General features: G+C 33.3%; 1 protein-coding gene across 1 annotated transcript; it reads left to right on the forward strand.

Moving 5' to 3' along the window:
* Positions 1-9,739: 9,739 nt before the first annotated feature.
* Positions 9,740-10,828, forward strand: LOC101692069 (olfactory receptor 6C2-like). Its single transcript, XM_045073268.1, is given in 2 exon segments — positions 9,740-9,801; positions 9,958-10,828. Coding segments are annotated over 2 exon segments (933 nt in total).
* Positions 10,829-19,021: the final 8,193 nt, after the last annotated feature.

Here is a 19,021-nt window from a genome sequence, read left to right on the forward strand (position 1 = left end):
TCTCCCTCTCCCATTCCTCCTGCTTCTATTCCTTCTTGCTCTTGCTGTGTCTCTCTCTGTCAAATAAATAAATAAAATCTTAAAATTAAAAAAAAAAAGAAACGGACATAAGACATGAACCAACATTTTGGCAAAGATGACATCCAAATGCCAATAGACACATGAAAAAGTGCTCAACATCACTTGGCATCAGGGAAATACAAATCAAAACCACAGTGAAATAGCACCCCACACCAGTCAGAATGGCCAAAATTAGCAAGTCGGGAAATGACAGATGTTGGCAAGGATGCAGAGGAAGGGGAATCCTCCTACACCATTGGTGGGAATGCAAGTTGGTGCAGCCACTCAGGAAAACAATATGGACGTTACTCAAAAAGTTGAAAATAGGGGAGCCTGGGTGGCTCAGTGAGTTAAGCCTCTGCCTTTGGCTCAGGTCATGATCTTGGGGTCCTGGGATCAAGCCCTGCATATGGCTCCCTGCTCAGCGGAGAGCCTGCTTCCCCCTCCCCTCTCTCTGCCTGCCTCTCTGCCTACTTGTGATCTCTGTCTGACAAATAAATAATTTTTTTTTAAGTTGAAAATAGAGCTACCCTACAACCCAGCAATCACACTACTGGGTATATACCCTAAAGATACAAGTGTAGTGATATGAAGGGGCACATGCACCCAAATGTTTATAGCAGCAATGTCCACAATAGCCAAACCATGGAAAGTACCTAGACGTCCATCAACTGATAAATGGATAAAGAAGTGGTATATATATGAATTCTATGCAACCAACAAAAGAAATGAAATCTTGCCATTTGCAACGACATGGATGGAACTAGAGGGTATTATGCTAAGTGAAATAGGTCAGAGGAAAACAATTATCATATTTTCTCTCTGATATGAGGAATTTGGGAAGAAGGATGGTGGGGTCGTGGGAGTAAGGAGGAAAAAATAAACAAGAGGGGATCAGGAGGAAGACTAACCATGACTCTTAATCTCACAAAACAAACTGAGAATTGCTGGGGGTTTAGGGGGATGGATAGAGTGGCTGGCTGATGGACATTTGAGAGGGTATGTGCTATGGTGAGTACTATGAAATGTGTAAGCCTAATGGTTCACAGACCTGTACCCTGAAGCAAATAATGCATTATATGTTAAAAAAAATGCAATAGGAAAGGCTAAAGAAGACACAGAATTTGGAGAGCTGCAAGAAAACTTTTGATCATATGCTCCTATAAAGCATTAAAAAGTATAATAGATTAAAAAAAAAGAAAAAGATTGGGGAAGAAATTATATTTGTGAGTTTCCTAATCTGCTTATAGTAAGCTGTTAATATCCACATAATAAGTATTAAATATTGTTATTGGCTTTTCCTTTAGTTTACCTTGTTTGTGCATGGATATAATTTGTCAAATATATCTCAGTGTTTCCTAATGTAAATTGATTAATGCCTAAAAAAGTCTTAGAAATCTAGACTGTGGTCATTGGTAAAAATTCTTTCAAAATAGATCTGAGATAGTAATAAATATGGTGTGGTAGCAGGTTAAACTGTACCCCTAGGGCAAATAATACATTATATGTATGTTAATTAAAAAAAAAAAAAAAACCTCCCTGACATAAGTGACCCAATTTTATTTCATTTTTCAGCACACCTATAGTTAACAGTAATACATTTTACGCTTAAAACTTAAGAGGCTAGTGCCTCTTAAGAACACTCATATTAAGTGTTCTTAACACAATAAAATATTTAAGAATACACATATATACATTTTTCAGTTAAAAAAGGAAATAAGTATTTACAAATACAATTTTAAGGGAGTACCTTATTCTAAAGATTGATGCTCGTTAAGATTCCTCCACTTGATTACCAACCCATCATTCAACAATAACTATTGTTATTAAAAGAATCACTCTTTTGAGATTTCACAATTCTGTAACATCCTACGGACATATTCGTGCTTCACTGGTGAAAATTTATGAAAAGAACATCAGGATATCTAATATTTTTGTGGGGAAAAAAAAAAACTGAATAAGCCCAGAAAATAACACATTCATCATAATTGCAAGACTAGTACTGTTATCATGAACAATAAGAACCTATCAGCTGGGTGATATAGTGATTTATAATAAGAAATATTTGGTCTTCATCCAGTTAGACACAGAGCTTCTAAAACCTTTGGGATTTCCTGAGTGGTGGAAGAAATCAAGGTATCTTTTGTTATACTAATGAGGTAACTTGGGAAGCCATTTTGTAACCTAAGAATAGAGGCTGGTTGCCAGAGCAAGAAACCTTATACAAAGGGTTGAAACTTACAGTCCTCACCTCCTCATATCTGGGAAGCAGAGAGGAGTGGAGATTGAGTTCAACCAATAGCCTGTGAGTTAATCAATCATGCCTATGTAATGAGGCTTCCATTAAAAAACAAAAGAATGGGTTCAGAGAATTTCCAAGTTCTCTGTGGAGAGAGAACTCCACAGTTCTCTGCGGAGAACAAGCAGTGGTGCCTCGAGAGTGGCACACTTGGGAGGGCATGAAGCTCTGTGCTCTTCCCCCACATAACTCAACCTATACATCTCTTTCACCTGGCTCTTCCTGAATTGTACCTTTTTATGAATAAACTGCCTATCTAATAAATAAAATGTTTTTTTGAGCTCTGTAATCCACTCTAGCAAATTAATCCAACCCAAGGAGAAGATCAACGAACCTCAGATCTATAGCTGGTCTGTCAGAATTATAGGTGACAACTTAGGCTTGCCATTGACCTCTGAAGTGGGTGGAGAGCAGTCTTGTAGGACTAAGCCCTCCACCTGTGGTATCTGACAACATCTTCAGGTAGATTGTGTCAGAACTCAGTTGAATTGTAGAATGCCCAATTGCTGTTGGAGAATTTCTTTATGTGGAAAACAATATACATCAGAATTGGTGTCAGAATTTTAAACTGGAAAAAAAAATAGCAAAATATATTCTTTTCCAGCACATATAAAACATCCTTCAGATTCAATCATGTGATAGATCACAAAACAAGTCTTAATAAATTTAAGAAGATTGAAATTATGTCAAGCAACCTTTCCAACCATAATGGTATGAATGTAGAAGTAATTACAAGAAGAAAACTCAAAACTTTACAAATACGTGAATATTAACTAACATCTACTGATCAACCAATGGGCCAACAAAGAGAGAAATCAAAAGATAAATCAATAGAAGCTAAAATGGAAATACAACATACCAAAACATATGGGATACAGCAAAAAGAGTTTGAAGAGTGAAGTTTATAATAAAAAATACCTATATTAACAAAAAAGATCTCATACAAACAACCTAACTTTATACTTCAAGGGACTAAAACGGGAACAAATGAAGCCCAAAGCTAATGGAAGGAAATAACAAAGATCAAAATGGAAATAAATAGAGACCACAAAGAAAATATCTATGAAACTAAGAGCTACTTTTTAAAATAAAAACAAAATAAAGAAACTTTAGTGAGACTTAACAAGAAAAAGGAAGACTCAAGTAAATAAAATTATAAATAAAAGAGAAGACCTTACAACTGATACCACATAATTACAAAATGATATCAGACAATATATTTAAAAAATGGCAACAAATTAGACAACCTAGAAAAAATGGATAAATTCCTAGAAACATACAACTACCAAGACTAAATCACGAAGAAATACAAAACCTAAACAGATCAATTACTAGTACAGAGGATAAATCATTATTCAAAATCATTCCAACAAAGAAGAATCTAGCACCAAATGGCTTTACATGAATTCTACCAAACATTCAAAGAAGAATTAATACCAATACTCTATAAATTCTTCCAAAAGAGAGAGAGTGAGAGAAAGAGAAGAAAATACTTTCAAACTTATTTTATGAGACCAGCATTACTTTTATATCAAAGCCAGACAAAGGCACTAGAAAAAAATTACAGACCAATATTCTTAACAAACATAGATATAAAAATCCTCAACATAATATTAGCAAACTAAACTCAACAATACACTAAAAGGATGATACACAATGATCAAGTGGAATTTATTCCAGGAATTCAAGGAATGATTCAACATCCACAAATGAATCAATGTATACACCACATTAACAAAATGAAGGATAAAATTCCATATAGTTGCAGAAAAAGCAGTTGACATAATTCAGCACCTTTTCATGGTAAAAAGTATCAGCAAACTGGGTGCAGAGGAAACATCTCAATAGAATAGAGACGTATATGAAAGGTCTACAGATAACATTGTTCTCAGTAGTGAAAAGCTGAAAGCTTTAAGATTAGGAATAAGACACCAAAGATGCCCATTCTTACCCTTCCTATCCAACATAGTATTGGAAGTCCTAGCCAGATAATTAGTCAAAGAAAATAAATAAATGGCTTCAAGATCAGAGAAGAAGTAAAACTATTTTTATTTGGGCACATGTTATATATAGAAAATTCTAAAGACTCCACAAAAAAATGTTAAAAATAATAAAAATTTTAGGGGTACCTGGGTGGCTCAGTCAGTGAAGTGTCTGACTCTTCATTTCACCTCAGGTCATGATCTCAGGGTGGTGCAATCAAGTACACTCCACAGTCAGCATAGAGTTGCTTGAGGCTCTTTCTCTCTCTCCCTCTGTCCCCCACTAAAATAAATAAATAAATAAATCTTAACAGAAATAACAAAGAATTTTAGTAAATGTGAAGTTTACAAAACCATTATGCCAAAATCAGTTACATTTCTACACACTAATAGTGAACTCTCTGCAAAAGAAGTTAAGAATAGAATCTCACTTACAATAGCATCAAAAGACTAAAATATTTAAGAATAAGTTTAACCAAGAAAGTCAAGATCTATACACCAAAAACTGTGAGACATTAATGAAAAATACTGATAACAACACAAATAAATGAAGAGATATACAATGCTCAGGGAAGTCTTCACAAAAATTCTAATGGCATTTTTCACAAAAATAAAACAAACAATCCTAAAATTTGTATGAAACCACAAAAGACCCTGAGTATCCAAATCAATCTTTATATAGAAGAACAAAGCTGAATGTATCGCATTATCTGATTTTAAACTAGATTATAAAGCCATAGTAAACAACCCAGTATGGTATTGGCAAAAAAGCTGACACAGAGGTTAATGGAACAGAATAGAAAGTCCATTAATAAACCCACACAAATATTGTCAATTAATTTATGACAAAGGAGCCAAGAATACACAATGCAGAAAGAATATTCTCTTCCAAAAATTGTGCTGGGAAACCTGAATTGCCACATGCAAAAGAATGAAATTTGTCCCCTATCTTATGCCATACAGAAAAATAAATTCAAAATAGGTTAAAGACTTGAACATAAGACAGGAAATCATAACTCCTAGAAGAAAATATAGGAGGGTAAGCTCTCTGACATTGGTCTTGGCAATGATTTTATTTTTTTTTTTGATTGGACACCAAAAGCAGAAGCAATAAAAAGCAAAAATAAGTAAGTGGGACTATGCCAAATTAAAAAGCTTCTGAACTGCAAAGGAAAATGTCAACAAAATGAAAAAGCAATCTACTGAATGGGGGAAAATATGCAAATCATATATCTAATAAGGAGGTAATATACAAAATATATAAAGTACTTACATAACTTTATAGGGGAAAAATCCAATTTAAAAAAATAAGCAGAGGATATGAATAGATATTTTTCAAAAAAAGGCACACAGATGGCCAACAGGTAAAGGCATTCAGTATCATTAATTGTGAAGTTAATGCTAATCACTACCACAGTGAGATATCACTCACACTCGTAGAACTTCTATTATCAAAAAGACAGGGGCACCTTTAACCCACCTGGGCTCAGTGGGTTAAAGTCTCTGCCTTCGGCTTGGGTCATGATTCCAGGATCCTGGGATCAAGCTCGGCATCAGGCTCTCTGCTCATCGGGAAACCTGCTTCTCTTTCTCTCTCTCTCTCTCGGCCTGCCTCTCTGCCTACTTGTGATCTCTGTCTGTCAAATAAATAAATAAAATCTTTAAAAAAAAAGATGAATATAAAAAACACAGAAGGGAAGAATGTTATGTATGATTCCATTCATATGGAACACAAGAAAAAGACTTGCATTTGAAAAAATCAAATTGAATATAAAATGATGAAAAGCATATTTCCATTGGCTGGAATTAGAGGGTTTTAATAGGAAGAAACAGGAAGGAACTTTGTAGGGAAATGGAAATACTCATTTCAGTGGGAGTAATAATTAGAGAGGTATATTTTTGTAAAAATTCCTCAACTGAAATATTAAAAAATGGTCCATTTATTGTATGTAAATTTTACTGTATAAAATCTGTAACCCAATGTAGACCCTTGTTAATCCATAAATGGATGAAGGTAATAATTACTTAAAAAAAAAGAAGATATATGTTCATGACTTAGGTGTATGCACAAAGATACTCTTATACACTTAATTTAAAAGATGATATTAATTATTACTTAAAATAATGAATTAATAAAATTATTAATTAAACAGTTATAAATATACCAATACTATGAAGAGTTCAATTCTTATCAATTATCAATGTTCAAAAAATATCTTCACAATGTTTTAATCATTATAAATTTTTTTATAATGATAAAAAATATAAAAAGAAGCTAAAATGATTTAAGGTAATTGGAAACAGTATAATTATCCATACAGTGATATCTTACACTGGTGAAACTTAGGAAGCAATATACATTTATGACAATGTTAAATTTTGGTTTAAATTCTGATGTCATATTAATATAGTGTACTGAAATTAAATAGATTTAAAATGATGCATCTCAATAATTAATAATTAAGATATAACAAGGTTCACACACAGAGGTATTTTAATTTAATTTAATGTTCGTGCATTTGTACTTACATAACTGTAAACATGCATATGTTTACAGGAAGGAAAGAATGGAAGGTATTCTCCAAAATATTACCTCTAATATTTCACCGTGATTTTTCTGTTGTTATATATCTAATCAAAACTTTTAACATATAATTTGTTCATTCCATAACTATTTGAAGACGCAGAGAGGGAGATCTATCATCTTTCAGAGTGCCCTTGAACCTGTTTTTCCTCTCAATGTCTGAGAGTTTAAAAAACAAAACGAAACAAAACAAAAACAAAACTATTTCCTAGGCTTGTGATGGCACTACAGCTATTGTGCGGGAATTGATATAATCACCTGAAGATAAAAACTGCAAGGAAATTATGTATACTCCTGAGAGCTGTTACTGCAGGAGTGGTCAGACTCAGCCATTAGCGACCAGAAGTTTTCTTGCTAGTTTTCAACATTATATGCATCTTCAAGTTGTGGCTATAAGAATAACTGTAGTTAACTTAATAGAGAGAAGCTATGATTAACTGCCAGAGTGTAAGTATTATGAATTCTGTCATTTCAGTTACATTTGTTTTGAGACTTGAGTCACATTCATTGTATAAAATTTAGCAATGGAAGGGCACCATGGTGGCTCAGTCAGTCGAGCAACCAACTCTTGGGTTTGGCTCAGGTCATCATCTCAGGATCCTGGGATGGAGCCCTGCATCAGGCTGGGCTCTGTGCTGAATGCAGGGTCTGCTTAAGATTCTCTCTCTCTCTCTTCCTTTCCCTCTGCCCCTACCACACCTCACACACTCTCTCTCTGTCTCTTTAAAATAAATTAAATGTTTTTAAAAACTTAGCAATGTAAGTTCTAATTTGGGTATTAAACATCATTTTTAGAGCACTTTATTCTTGGATAGTATATAGTTACTGATAAGAGTAGTTTAAGCAACAATAAATAAGACGTCACCTAAGAATTCCATAATTTGAATGCCATGACAAAATGATAGGTCTCACAAATGCAAATTCTGGGAACTAAAAACTATTAACCAGTGGCTGGCTGAGGATGTGCATGCCCAGCAAAACTGGAGACAGGAAATCGAGATTGGGTGGGGAAACACAGCACAGTGGAGGGAAGATTATTCCAGATAGATAATACATATAAAATGCTTGTTTCAGTATCTAACATATAGTAAAACTTCAATAAATACACAAGTTAGATTATTTAAAAAAAATACACACACACACACACACAGGGGGAGAAATAGGATGAGAGTATAGAAAATTAAGAGTTTCATTTTGGCTTTTTATGTCTGGAGTGCATTTGTTTATGTAACTGAAGCACAATCATTTTTAGAAATTAGGAGTTCAAGAAAACACTCAAAGGGAGCATTGTGTTAAGAAGTAAAAACGTATTAACAACTGGGACACATGGGTCATGCAATCCATTAAGCATCTGCCTTTGGCTCAGGTCATGATCCCAGAGTCCTGGAATCGAGTACCACATCAGGCTCCCTGCTCAGCAGGGAGACTGCCTCTCCTTCTGTCTGCTGCTCACCCTGCTTGTACTCTCTCTCTCTCTCTCTCTCTGAAAAAATAAATAAATAAAACCTTTAAAAAGTGTATTAAGAAATATTCCATATATATATATATATATATATATAGAGAGAGAGAGAGAGAGATTAGAAAGCAAAAAGATGGCAAGTAAACATGTATGTGGTATTAAAGTAAGTTAAGAGAGAATGTTATGAATATTGGGTGGTTGAAGGTACACATTCTACTTAGAAATTCCCTAAACTTTAAAAGCAAAAAAAGCCAAAAGTGATAAATTCTGTCACATAGTATTTCAATAGGTTCTTGAGAACAAAACAGGACTATAGCATATTGATGATTGAATGTAAGGTAACTAAAAGAAAAATCATTCTGGACAAGGTAATTGAAGTAGTTAAAATAGACTTATCACACTATCAGCCATGTACTTTCTAAGTACTTTATATATTAGTCTTTAATTTTTTGATGAAGGAAAATATTATTTCCATTCTGTAGATGATAAAAACTGAGTCACAGTTAAAGCAAGCCATGCTTGAAGAATGTGTTTAATAGCTCAATCTGAAATTTTTTGTAGTTAGTGATATTAATAACAATATTTTGAAATGTGTTTCAACCTCAACTAAACAGTTGTAAAACTAAGAAAATCTATAATTATTTTTTACATCCCTATATATCTTACATCCAACACATACATATTTTCATTCTATAGAATATATTTGTCATCAAAATACTTCCTGTCTTCCCATACCACAGTGGGAAATTAGTGTAATTCTAAACAGAAAATATGAAAGTCAGGGAAATGGGTGAGTGAGAAAGGAGTTGTTTAAGGAAACACATATTTTTAAAACTATAATACTAGAGCTCATCATCTTCAGTAATGGATATACAGAGCCTATATCATGAGTCTCAAACTATTTGTGATCTGTTTCTTATTAAAACAAAACTTCAAGGAAATGTATGAAGGTGATAATGAAAGTTTAAGATTCAGCTTTAAGATTCAGTCTCTGAGCAGGGACAAAATGATCTCACAAAACATAAGCAGTCAAATCTATCTGTCAGGAAAATCAAATTCCAGGTATAAGTAAAAAATATATAAATTTCAAATAAAATGTAATGAGAAGGAAGCACCCATAATATTTTGGAGTATGATACAGATTTTTCTGATTTTTTAAAATATCTCCTGAATTTATCAAAACAACACCCAATTGTAGAAACTAGAATACCAGTGTATTGATAATATTTGTAAATGAAAATTTTGTAAATGCATGTGATTTTTTGCTTAGTTTTTTCTCCCATTAATTACCAACGCATATATATCAAATATACCTGAATTATAAATGCAGACTGAATTGAAGTCAGAAGTCAATGATGAGAAACCACACAATAACAACATTTATCCTGTTGGGACTGACCAATGATCCACAACTGAAGATTATGGTTTTCTTTTTTTTTTTTTTAATTTTTTAATTTTTATAAACATATATTTTTATCCCCAGGGGTACAGGTCTGTGAATCACCAGGTTTACACACTTCACAGCACTTACCAAAGCACATACCCTCCCCAATGTCCATAATCCCACCCCCTTGATTATGGTTTTCATCTTTCTATTTCTCACCTATATGTTAAGCATAACTGGGAACCTGACAATCATCTCCCTTACCTTCATAGATTCTCACCTTCAGAATGCCATGTACTTTTTCCGACAAAATTTTTCCTTCTTAGATATCTCATTTACCTCTGCTTGTATTCCCAGATATTTGTACAACATATCAACAGATGACAAGACAATCACATATGACAATTGTGTCCTTCAGATTTTTTTTACTTATATTTTTCGTGTAACAGAACTTTTTCTCCTGGCCACCATGTCCTATGATTGATATGTTGCCATCTGCAAACCCCTGCATTATGTGACCATCATGAACAAGAGGGTCTGTAGAAGACTTATCCTTGGGTGCTGGACAGCTGGGTTCTTGATTATTCTCCCACCACTTAGCCTGGGCCTAAATCTGGAATTCTGTGACTCTAATGTTATTGACCATTTTTTCTGTGATGCATCCCCCCTCCTAAAAATATCATGCTCAGAAACATGGCTTATAGAGCAGATGGTCATAGTCTGTGCTGTGTTGACCTTCATTATGACCCTATATGTACTTCTATCCTACATATACATCATCAAGGCTATTCTACAATTCTCTTCTTCCCAGCAAAGAAAAAAGGCATTTTCTACATGTTCTTCCCACATGATTGTAGTCTCCATCACCTATGGAAGCTGTATTTTCATCTATGCTAAGCCTTCACCAAAGAAATCAGTGGCCATTGATAAGGGTGTGGCAGTCCTTACTACATCCATTGCTCCTATGCTGAACCCCTTCATTTATACCTTGAGAAACAAGCAAGTAAAACAAGCTGTCAAAGACTCGGTCAAAAGAATTGCATTATTCTCAACGAAGTAATAGAATTTGCTCAAGTAGGGAACCACATTTTCATAAAAATATTATTAGTTCCTAAGCATATATCTTTAGATTTTTAACTCCTTTCTTTCTAGCAGAGTCTATTTCAGAAAACTTTCTTTAAAAACAATTTTTTTAAATTTATTTTTTTAAGAGAGAGAGAGAGAGCCCGTGTGAGTGCACAAGTTAGGGGAGGGGTAGATGGAGAGGAGAAGGAGAAGCAGACTCCCTGCTGAGCAGTGAGCCTGACTAGGGCTTGATCCCAGGACTATCATGACCTGAGCTCAAGGCAGACCCCCAACCAACTGAGCCACACATTCAAAGCTCTCTTAAAAAGAAAATGTGATACATTTCTAGGAAGCAAAAGAATGCTCCACATCTTAACAAGCCTTTACAAAACTGCAAACAAAACAAGACAAAATAAGCAGAACCAATGAGTTAATTGTGTATTTTGGATAGAGTAATTGTGTATTGCATTTTATAGTTCTAGCTTTTAAGAGCATTTTTGATGCTAGGGTCCATTTCAGGCACTGGAGATAGAATAGAAAACCTACAGGTTTCTTGCCCTTAAATGCCTTACACTTTAGAAGGGGTATGTGACTAGTGCATTAAATAAAATATGAACATCACTGTCAACCTACAATTGTCAGGAAGCAATAGTCAAGCAAAAGTGTGTATTTGGGATCAAAGAATTATAATTCAGGTACCAGAGCTGGGCAGCAATGCCCTACTAGGAAGCAAAAACCAGGGGTTTTAAAGACAAAAAGGGAATGCTTGTATAAGTTGTCTACAAAAACTTTAATTGGTGTTAGCAGCAGAAAACTAATCTTGGCTGAACATAACTGGTTGCTAAGGCCATCACTAAGCAAATGTCCATTACTGTAGCAAGTTGTAAATATTCTTGCAGAGTCCTTGAGGTATTTGGGATTAGGCCCAGTTCAGAAGTTCATGGTTCTACCTGAAGAGGACAAGCATACAGCCCACCTCTTTAATGGCATCGCAGATTTAGAACCCCTTGACATCAATGACTCCATTTTATTTCACCTTTCACAATTATAAACAACAAAAATATCTTAAAGTGAAAAAAAAAAAGGAAGTTATGACAAATGTTTGCCTCTTAATGCCAAAGCTGAATTATAAAATGTAACCTCTTTCAATTTTGAATACTCAACACATCACTGACTAGCAGGTTAATTTGAAGTAAAAGTGCTAACAATTCTTAAAAGACAAGTAAAATTCTAAAGACAGTGGTTATATATCTGCATCTTTATTTGTTTCTATACGTTTATAACTATATGCACTGGTTGTTGAGAAACATGTAAAAAAGAGAAAACAAGTAAAAACATGAAATGCATCTACATTAGGCACAGAAATGACTACAACTCGAAGAAAATCTATGGAAGCAGTACTTTCATCTATATTACACAGTCAGCCATGGAAACAGTGGCTGTTAATAAGGGCATGACAGGGCTCCCTACTTCTTACGTTTAGAACTACTTCCTGGACCCCTTCATTGACACCTTGAGAAACAAAGAAGTAAAACAAAATTATAATAACATTTCAGGGACCTTGTTTGTGAAATAATATTTTGATGTACTTGATTACATAAAATATACCATTTAAATTGATTTATTTTTAATTTATAATATGGCTATAGAAATGTCTGAATTAAATACGTGGCTTACATCATCTTTCTATTGGAATGCTTCAGATATTTAAGCAGTGCTGGTTAGTAGTGGACTCATTCTGTTTATTAGACCCAAAATTCTGTATTTGATTTAAGAAAACCTCACCAAAGAAACACTTTCAGCAAAAAAGATATTTTCAAGAGACTTCTCAAGCCAAACCTACATGGAATGAAATCAATATAAGTAACATTTAAAATTATTAACTCTAATATTAAAAAACACTCACATAAGCTTAATCTATAAAATTCAGTACATCTTGGGGCGCCTGGGTAGTTCAGTCGGTTAACTGACGGCCTTCGGCTCTGGTCATGATCCCAGAGTCCTGGGATCAAGCCCTGTGTCGGGCTCTCTGCTTAGTGGGGAGCCTGCTTCTCCCTTTCCCTCTGCTGCTCTGCCTGCTTGTGTGTCTCACTCTCTCTGTCAAATAAATAAAATCTTTAAAAAAATGCAGTACATTTTTAAATTTAAGATTAATAATGTACAAATGAAATTAATCTGTGGGTTAAGAATGAAAAGAACTTTTGAAAGAAAATATAAATGTAGTGACCACTAACATAACATAACTCTGCTTTCCTTTAAAAAGTGTTGAACTTTTAAATATATATATAAATCAAGATTAAAAAATGGAAATCTGAATATGTAAGCAATGTGGTTTTTTAGAGCAATACTCCTTGGCATTGAGTAGGTAGGAAGGACGGCTGAGTGCAATGAGTTCAGGAACCCTGGGAAGCTCTTTCTAATGCAGGCAGAGCTTTTTGGCAACTCACTGTATCAATTATTCTATAGCATTGACTCCAGTTCATACAAAAGATCTGACTCTGGTGGAATCATTTTTTTCCACATAATTTTTTCACCTTTGCCCAACCTTCTCTGATTTCCTTCACTGGTCTAGTAGATGCCCTCACTCACAAGGAGACAATACTAAGAATTATATTCTCCTCGTCCAGAGCCCCTGATCTGACAAACTGGGTGTTTCCAGAGACGAGTGGACTTAATGACTAAGTTATTAGAAATTGTTAGTTTCTGGGAATTTAGATTGCGATAATAACACCTGTCTTGAGACAAGTTGCTAGAGGAGGCCTGCATTATAGGAATAAAAGTCCCTTACTGCTCATTAATAGTAGCCCATTAATAGTAGCTTACCTGAGGGCCCAGACTGAGAAGTTATAGTCCTCCAGGTCTTGTTCTAAGACACCAGGTCTTGTTCTAAGGCTTTTTCAGCCCAAGGGTAATTACAACTAGTCTCCTAAATTTCTTAAAATATCCAAAATGTTAAAAATATCTTTTAAAAAATCTTAATATCAACAACAAATATTTTTGAGTGCTTTTTCTACCCCAAGCTGTATGTTAAACACTTCATTTCTCTTCAACTTACATAGAGAACATTTCATAATGCACAGTACTGTCTCAATCACATCAAGAAGTATCAATTCATAGCCAACTTATTTCATCTATAAACAGGTCTATTCCTTCCATCCCCTACTTGATTATTTGAAACATATACATACATTATTTCATATACATTTCAGTATGACTCACTAAAAATATAAATTTTTAAACATTGATGATAATATGTAATATAGCACATAATTGACTGTGTACAGCTTGATGAGTTTTCTTAAGCACTGATACTCATGTAACCATCACACATATCCAGATACAGCACATTTTCAGCACCCCAGACATCTTTTTGTTACTACTCAATGTCGATATCCTCCCAAATGCATCTGCTCTGCTGACTTACAATGCCAAAGCTCAGTTTTGTTAAATCACTACCATCAAATTAATAGGAATACACAGAACGTACTCTGTGGGGTCTAGTTTCATTTTTTTGACATCGTGTCTGTAGAGTGGTCCAGGTTGTGTTAGCAGTTTATAAGTTCTGGTAAATTATAGAAATATAGCACAATTAATTTAGCCATCTTCTATTAATAAATATTTAGGTTGTTTCCTATATGTGACTCTTATATATAAAGGTCAAAGAACATTCTTGTACACCTTTTTTTGGCAGACATAAACACTCATATCTGTAGAATATAGAACTAAAAGTGGATTGATAGGCTATCTGTTAGCCCTATGTTTAGCTTAGTTGACATTGTCAAACAACACTCAAAAATAGTGTACTGATTTATCTTCCTATCAGCAATATATATGGACTATAATTGCTTCATATTCTTGCCAACGTGAAACTTTGTCAGACCTATTAAATTTAGCCATATAATGTTCGATACCCTGTTATATGCTTTTCAGATATCAGACATCCTATTTTGTGAAATGCTTATTCAAATAATTTGTCCTTTGTCTGAATTTATTTTTAGGAGTTTTATTAATTTTCTATATGTCAGTCCTTTGTCAGTGGCAAATGCTGAAGTTATCTCTTATCCATGTCTTGCCTGATCATTTTGTTTATATTAAATTCGTGAAACAAAATATCTTAACTTTAATGAAGTCCAATCCATCCTTTCATTTCTGTTGTTGATAGAGGGTTCTTTGTATTTTTGTTTTGTTTTGGGGTTTTGCTGTTTCAGAAATCTTTGTTAACTAAACATCATGAAGGTACATAACTATGTTCTATTTTATAAGTTTCACTCACAGTTCTTACAAACTAAGGTTAATGGCTTATGTGAAATTGACTTTTTCTATGGTTTGAGATAGGGAATGATGGTCTATATTTCCATGTGAATATCAAAATAACAGAATTATTTCTTGAAAAGATTCCCTTTTCTCCTTGAATTCAGTGGCAATTTTGTCATCATCAGTTGATATGTGAGTGAATATTTTTGAGGTTTCATCATTTAATTCCATTGATATGCTTATCTCTGAACCAATACTATACTATTCTATTTATAGTAGCTTTATAAGTTTTCATATCGAGTAGTGTAATCCAAATAACTGTCTTCTCCTTCCTCAAGTTTACTTTGTTCTTACCAGTCCTTTGTTTTTCATAAAACTTTAAAAACCTTGGCAATTTCTACAAGTAAAAAATTATCTTCAGTGATTTTAAGATCACATTGAACCAACTAGCCAATTTGGGGGAAATTAATGTCATTATAACATTAAGAACTCTAATCCACTAAAAGAGTCTCATTTGTGTCTTTAATTACTTTTAAAAATATTTTCATTTTAACTGTATAGAGGCCTTGTACAATATTGATAGACATATTACTGGTATTTGATAGATTCATTCCTAAGCCTTTGATGATATGTTGCTATTTTACATGGACTTTTCTAATTTTTATTTTATAATTGTTTGTTGCTAGTTTTAGAGGTACTGTTGTTTTTTAATATTGGCTTTTATCTAGTAATCTTCCCAAATTTAGTAATTACTAATTCTTAAATTTAATGATTAATTCTAGTGATTTACATGTGGTGTATTTTAAATATGTCAACACACAATCAAATAATATGCAAATAATGACAGGCTACTATATTTTTTTTCTTTATTGCTCTAAGTCCCCCCAGTAAAATGATAAATAGAAATGGTGGAGGTGGAGATCCTTTTATATTCCTCAACTAAACAGAAAAGATTTCAGCATTCAGAGTAAAATACTTAGGAATAAATTTAACCAAGAAGGTGAAAGTCTGTACTCTGAAAATTATAAAACACTGATGAGATAAATTGAAGATACAAATAAATGGAAAGATATTTGATGCTCATGGATTTGAAAAAAATGATATTGTTAAAATGTCCATACTACCCAAATAGATTCAATGCAATCCCCATTAAAATACCAATGACATTTTTCACAGGACTATAGCAAAGAACTGAAAACAATCTGAGGGTTTGAAGGGGCGGGGGTGGGAAGTTGGGTGAGTCTGGTGGTGGGTATTATGGAGGGCACGTATCACATGGAGCACTGGGTGTGGTGCATAAACAATGAATTCTGGTACACTGAAAAGAAGTTTTAAAAAATTTAAAAAAAAAAAAAGAATCCTAAAATTTGTATGGAACCATAAAAGCCCCGAAACAACTAAAGCAATTTAACCCCCCCCCAAAAAAACAACCAAACAAACAAACAAAAACCTATAGGTATCATATGCCTTGATTTCAAATTATATTACAAAGTTATAGTTATCAAAATAGGGAGGTGGCACTGGAATTAAAACAGGTAAAAAGATCAATGGAATACGATAGAAAGCCCAGAAAGAAACCCAAACAAATGGTTAATCAACCTATGACTAAGGAGGCAAGAATATATTATGGGGAAAAGAAATTTCTTCATTAATGGTGTTGGAAAAACTGGACAGCTATGTGCAAAAAAAAAAATTGGACCACTGTCTTAAACCATATACAAAAATAAATGTAAAATGGGTTTAAGACTCAAATGTGTAAGACCTAAAATCATAAAATTCCTAGAAGAAAACAAAGGCAATAAGCTCTCTGACATTGGTCTCAGCAATTTTAGGGAGGGGAGCCAGTGTCCTCAGTCAAGGGCAACAAAAGTTAAAATAACAAATGGGATTACATCAAACTGAAAAGCTTCAGCACAGGGAAGTAAACATCAACAAAACAAAAAGGCAAACTACTGAATAGGAGAAGATGCTTACAAATCATACATCTGATAAGAGTTGATATCCAAAATCTGTAAAAAAGTTACACAACTTAATATAAATAAAATACACAACCCAGTCAGAAAATGGACAGAGAACCTGAATGGACATTTTCCCAAAGATGTACAGATGTACAGGCACATGTTCAACTTCACTGATCATCGGGGAAATGCAAACCAAATCACAATGATATACTACCTCATACCAGTCAAATTGCTATCATCAAAAAGACAAAAAGTAACAAATATTTGTGAGGTTATAGAGAAAAGGGAACTTGTTCCCTGTTGATGGAAATGTAAATTGGTCCATCCACATTAGAAATAGAATGCAGGTTCCTCAAAAAATTAAAAATAGAAATACCAAATGATTGAACAATTCCACGTCTGAGTATTTATCTGAAGAAAATAAAAACACCAATTTGAAGAGACATGTTACTGCACCCCTATGTTCACTGTGGCATTATTTACAATAGCCAAGATACAGAAGCAACTTATGTGTTCACTGATAGATGAATGGATAAAGAAGGTAGGATATATATATAATGTATAAAATGATAGATTATTTATAATATATATTATATATACATGTTACTATATTTATATAACTTAATTTCCTTCACCTCTTTCACCTGCCACCCAACCCCTAGCTCCTCTGGAAACTTCTTCTATCTATGAGTCTTCTATCTATGAGTCTGTTTGTATTATTTTTTTAAGACTTTTTAATTTACTTTAGAGAGAGAGGACTTGGGGCAGGGGCAGAAAGAGAGAGAAAGAGAGTCTCAAGTAGACTTTGTGCTGAGCACAGAGCACAATGTGGGGCTTATCTCACAATTCTGCAATCATGACCTGAGCCAAATCCAAGAGTCATTCAACTGACTGTGCCACCCAGGAATGCCTGTTTTGTTTTTTTGTTCATTTGTTTTCTATATTCCACATATCTGAAATCATATGGTATTTTTCCTTCTCTTATTACATATAGTGTAATATCCTCCAGGTTTATTCATGTTGTCACAAATGGCAGGATTTCATTCTTTTTTATGGTTACATAAAATTACAGGTTATTTATATAATACATATAATTATATATTTTATTAAGAGGTACAAATTTCCAGTGATAAAATGAATCATAGAGATGTACAACACAGGCAGTATAGCCAAAAATAGTGTAATAATTTTGTAAAGTGCCTGATGATAGCTAAACTTATCATGAGGATCATTTTTTATATATAAAAATATTGAATCACTGTAATTTACACCAGAAAAATAATAATATGTTGTATGTCAATTACATATCATTAAAAAAATTAATAACATGTTTTCTAGATTCCCGTTATCAGACTAACAAACTTTGTCTCTAATCCTACTTTGCTGAGAATGTTTAATAATGAGTGGTAATTATAGTTTATAAAACACATTTTTCTACATTACTGAGATTATCATATTTTTTCCTCCATTATACTAATGTGGTGGATTGTGTTGGATTTTCAAAGGTTAAACCAACCTAGAATTTCTGTAATAAATCTTACTTTATGGTTAAACTTAATTAAACTTAATAAATATCATTTTATAACACTCTGTTTAACTTGATAATTCATATTTAAGGACTTTTATCATTATTATAACTAAAATCAACCTGTAATTTAACTTCTTGCAAAATTGTTTCCAGTTTTGGCATGAAAGTTATTCTGCCCCCATAACCAAGTTGAGAATTATTTTTCCTTTTACTCTTCTCTGGATTGGTTTATATAAAATTAGTATAATTTTTCCTTAAATATTTTGAATAATTTACTAGTGAAGCCATTTGGCCCCAAATTTTCTTTGTAAGATTATTAATTATGGATTCAATGATTTTGACTTACATTGACATATCTTTATATTTTCTTTTTCTTTCTAATTCTTTTAGTTGTGTTTTTAACATAAATTAATATGCTATTTTAGGTAAGCTGTTTTATTGGCTT

Source organism: Mustela putorius, unplaced genomic scaffold (assembly GCF_011764305.1).
Source record: "Mustela putorius furo isolate JIRA1106 unplaced genomic scaffold, ASM1176430v1.1 tig00537227_pilon_pilon_pilon, whole genome shotgun sequence".
In the NCBI taxonomy this organism is placed as follows: Eukaryota; Metazoa; Chordata; class Mammalia; order Carnivora; family Mustelidae; genus Mustela; species Mustela putorius.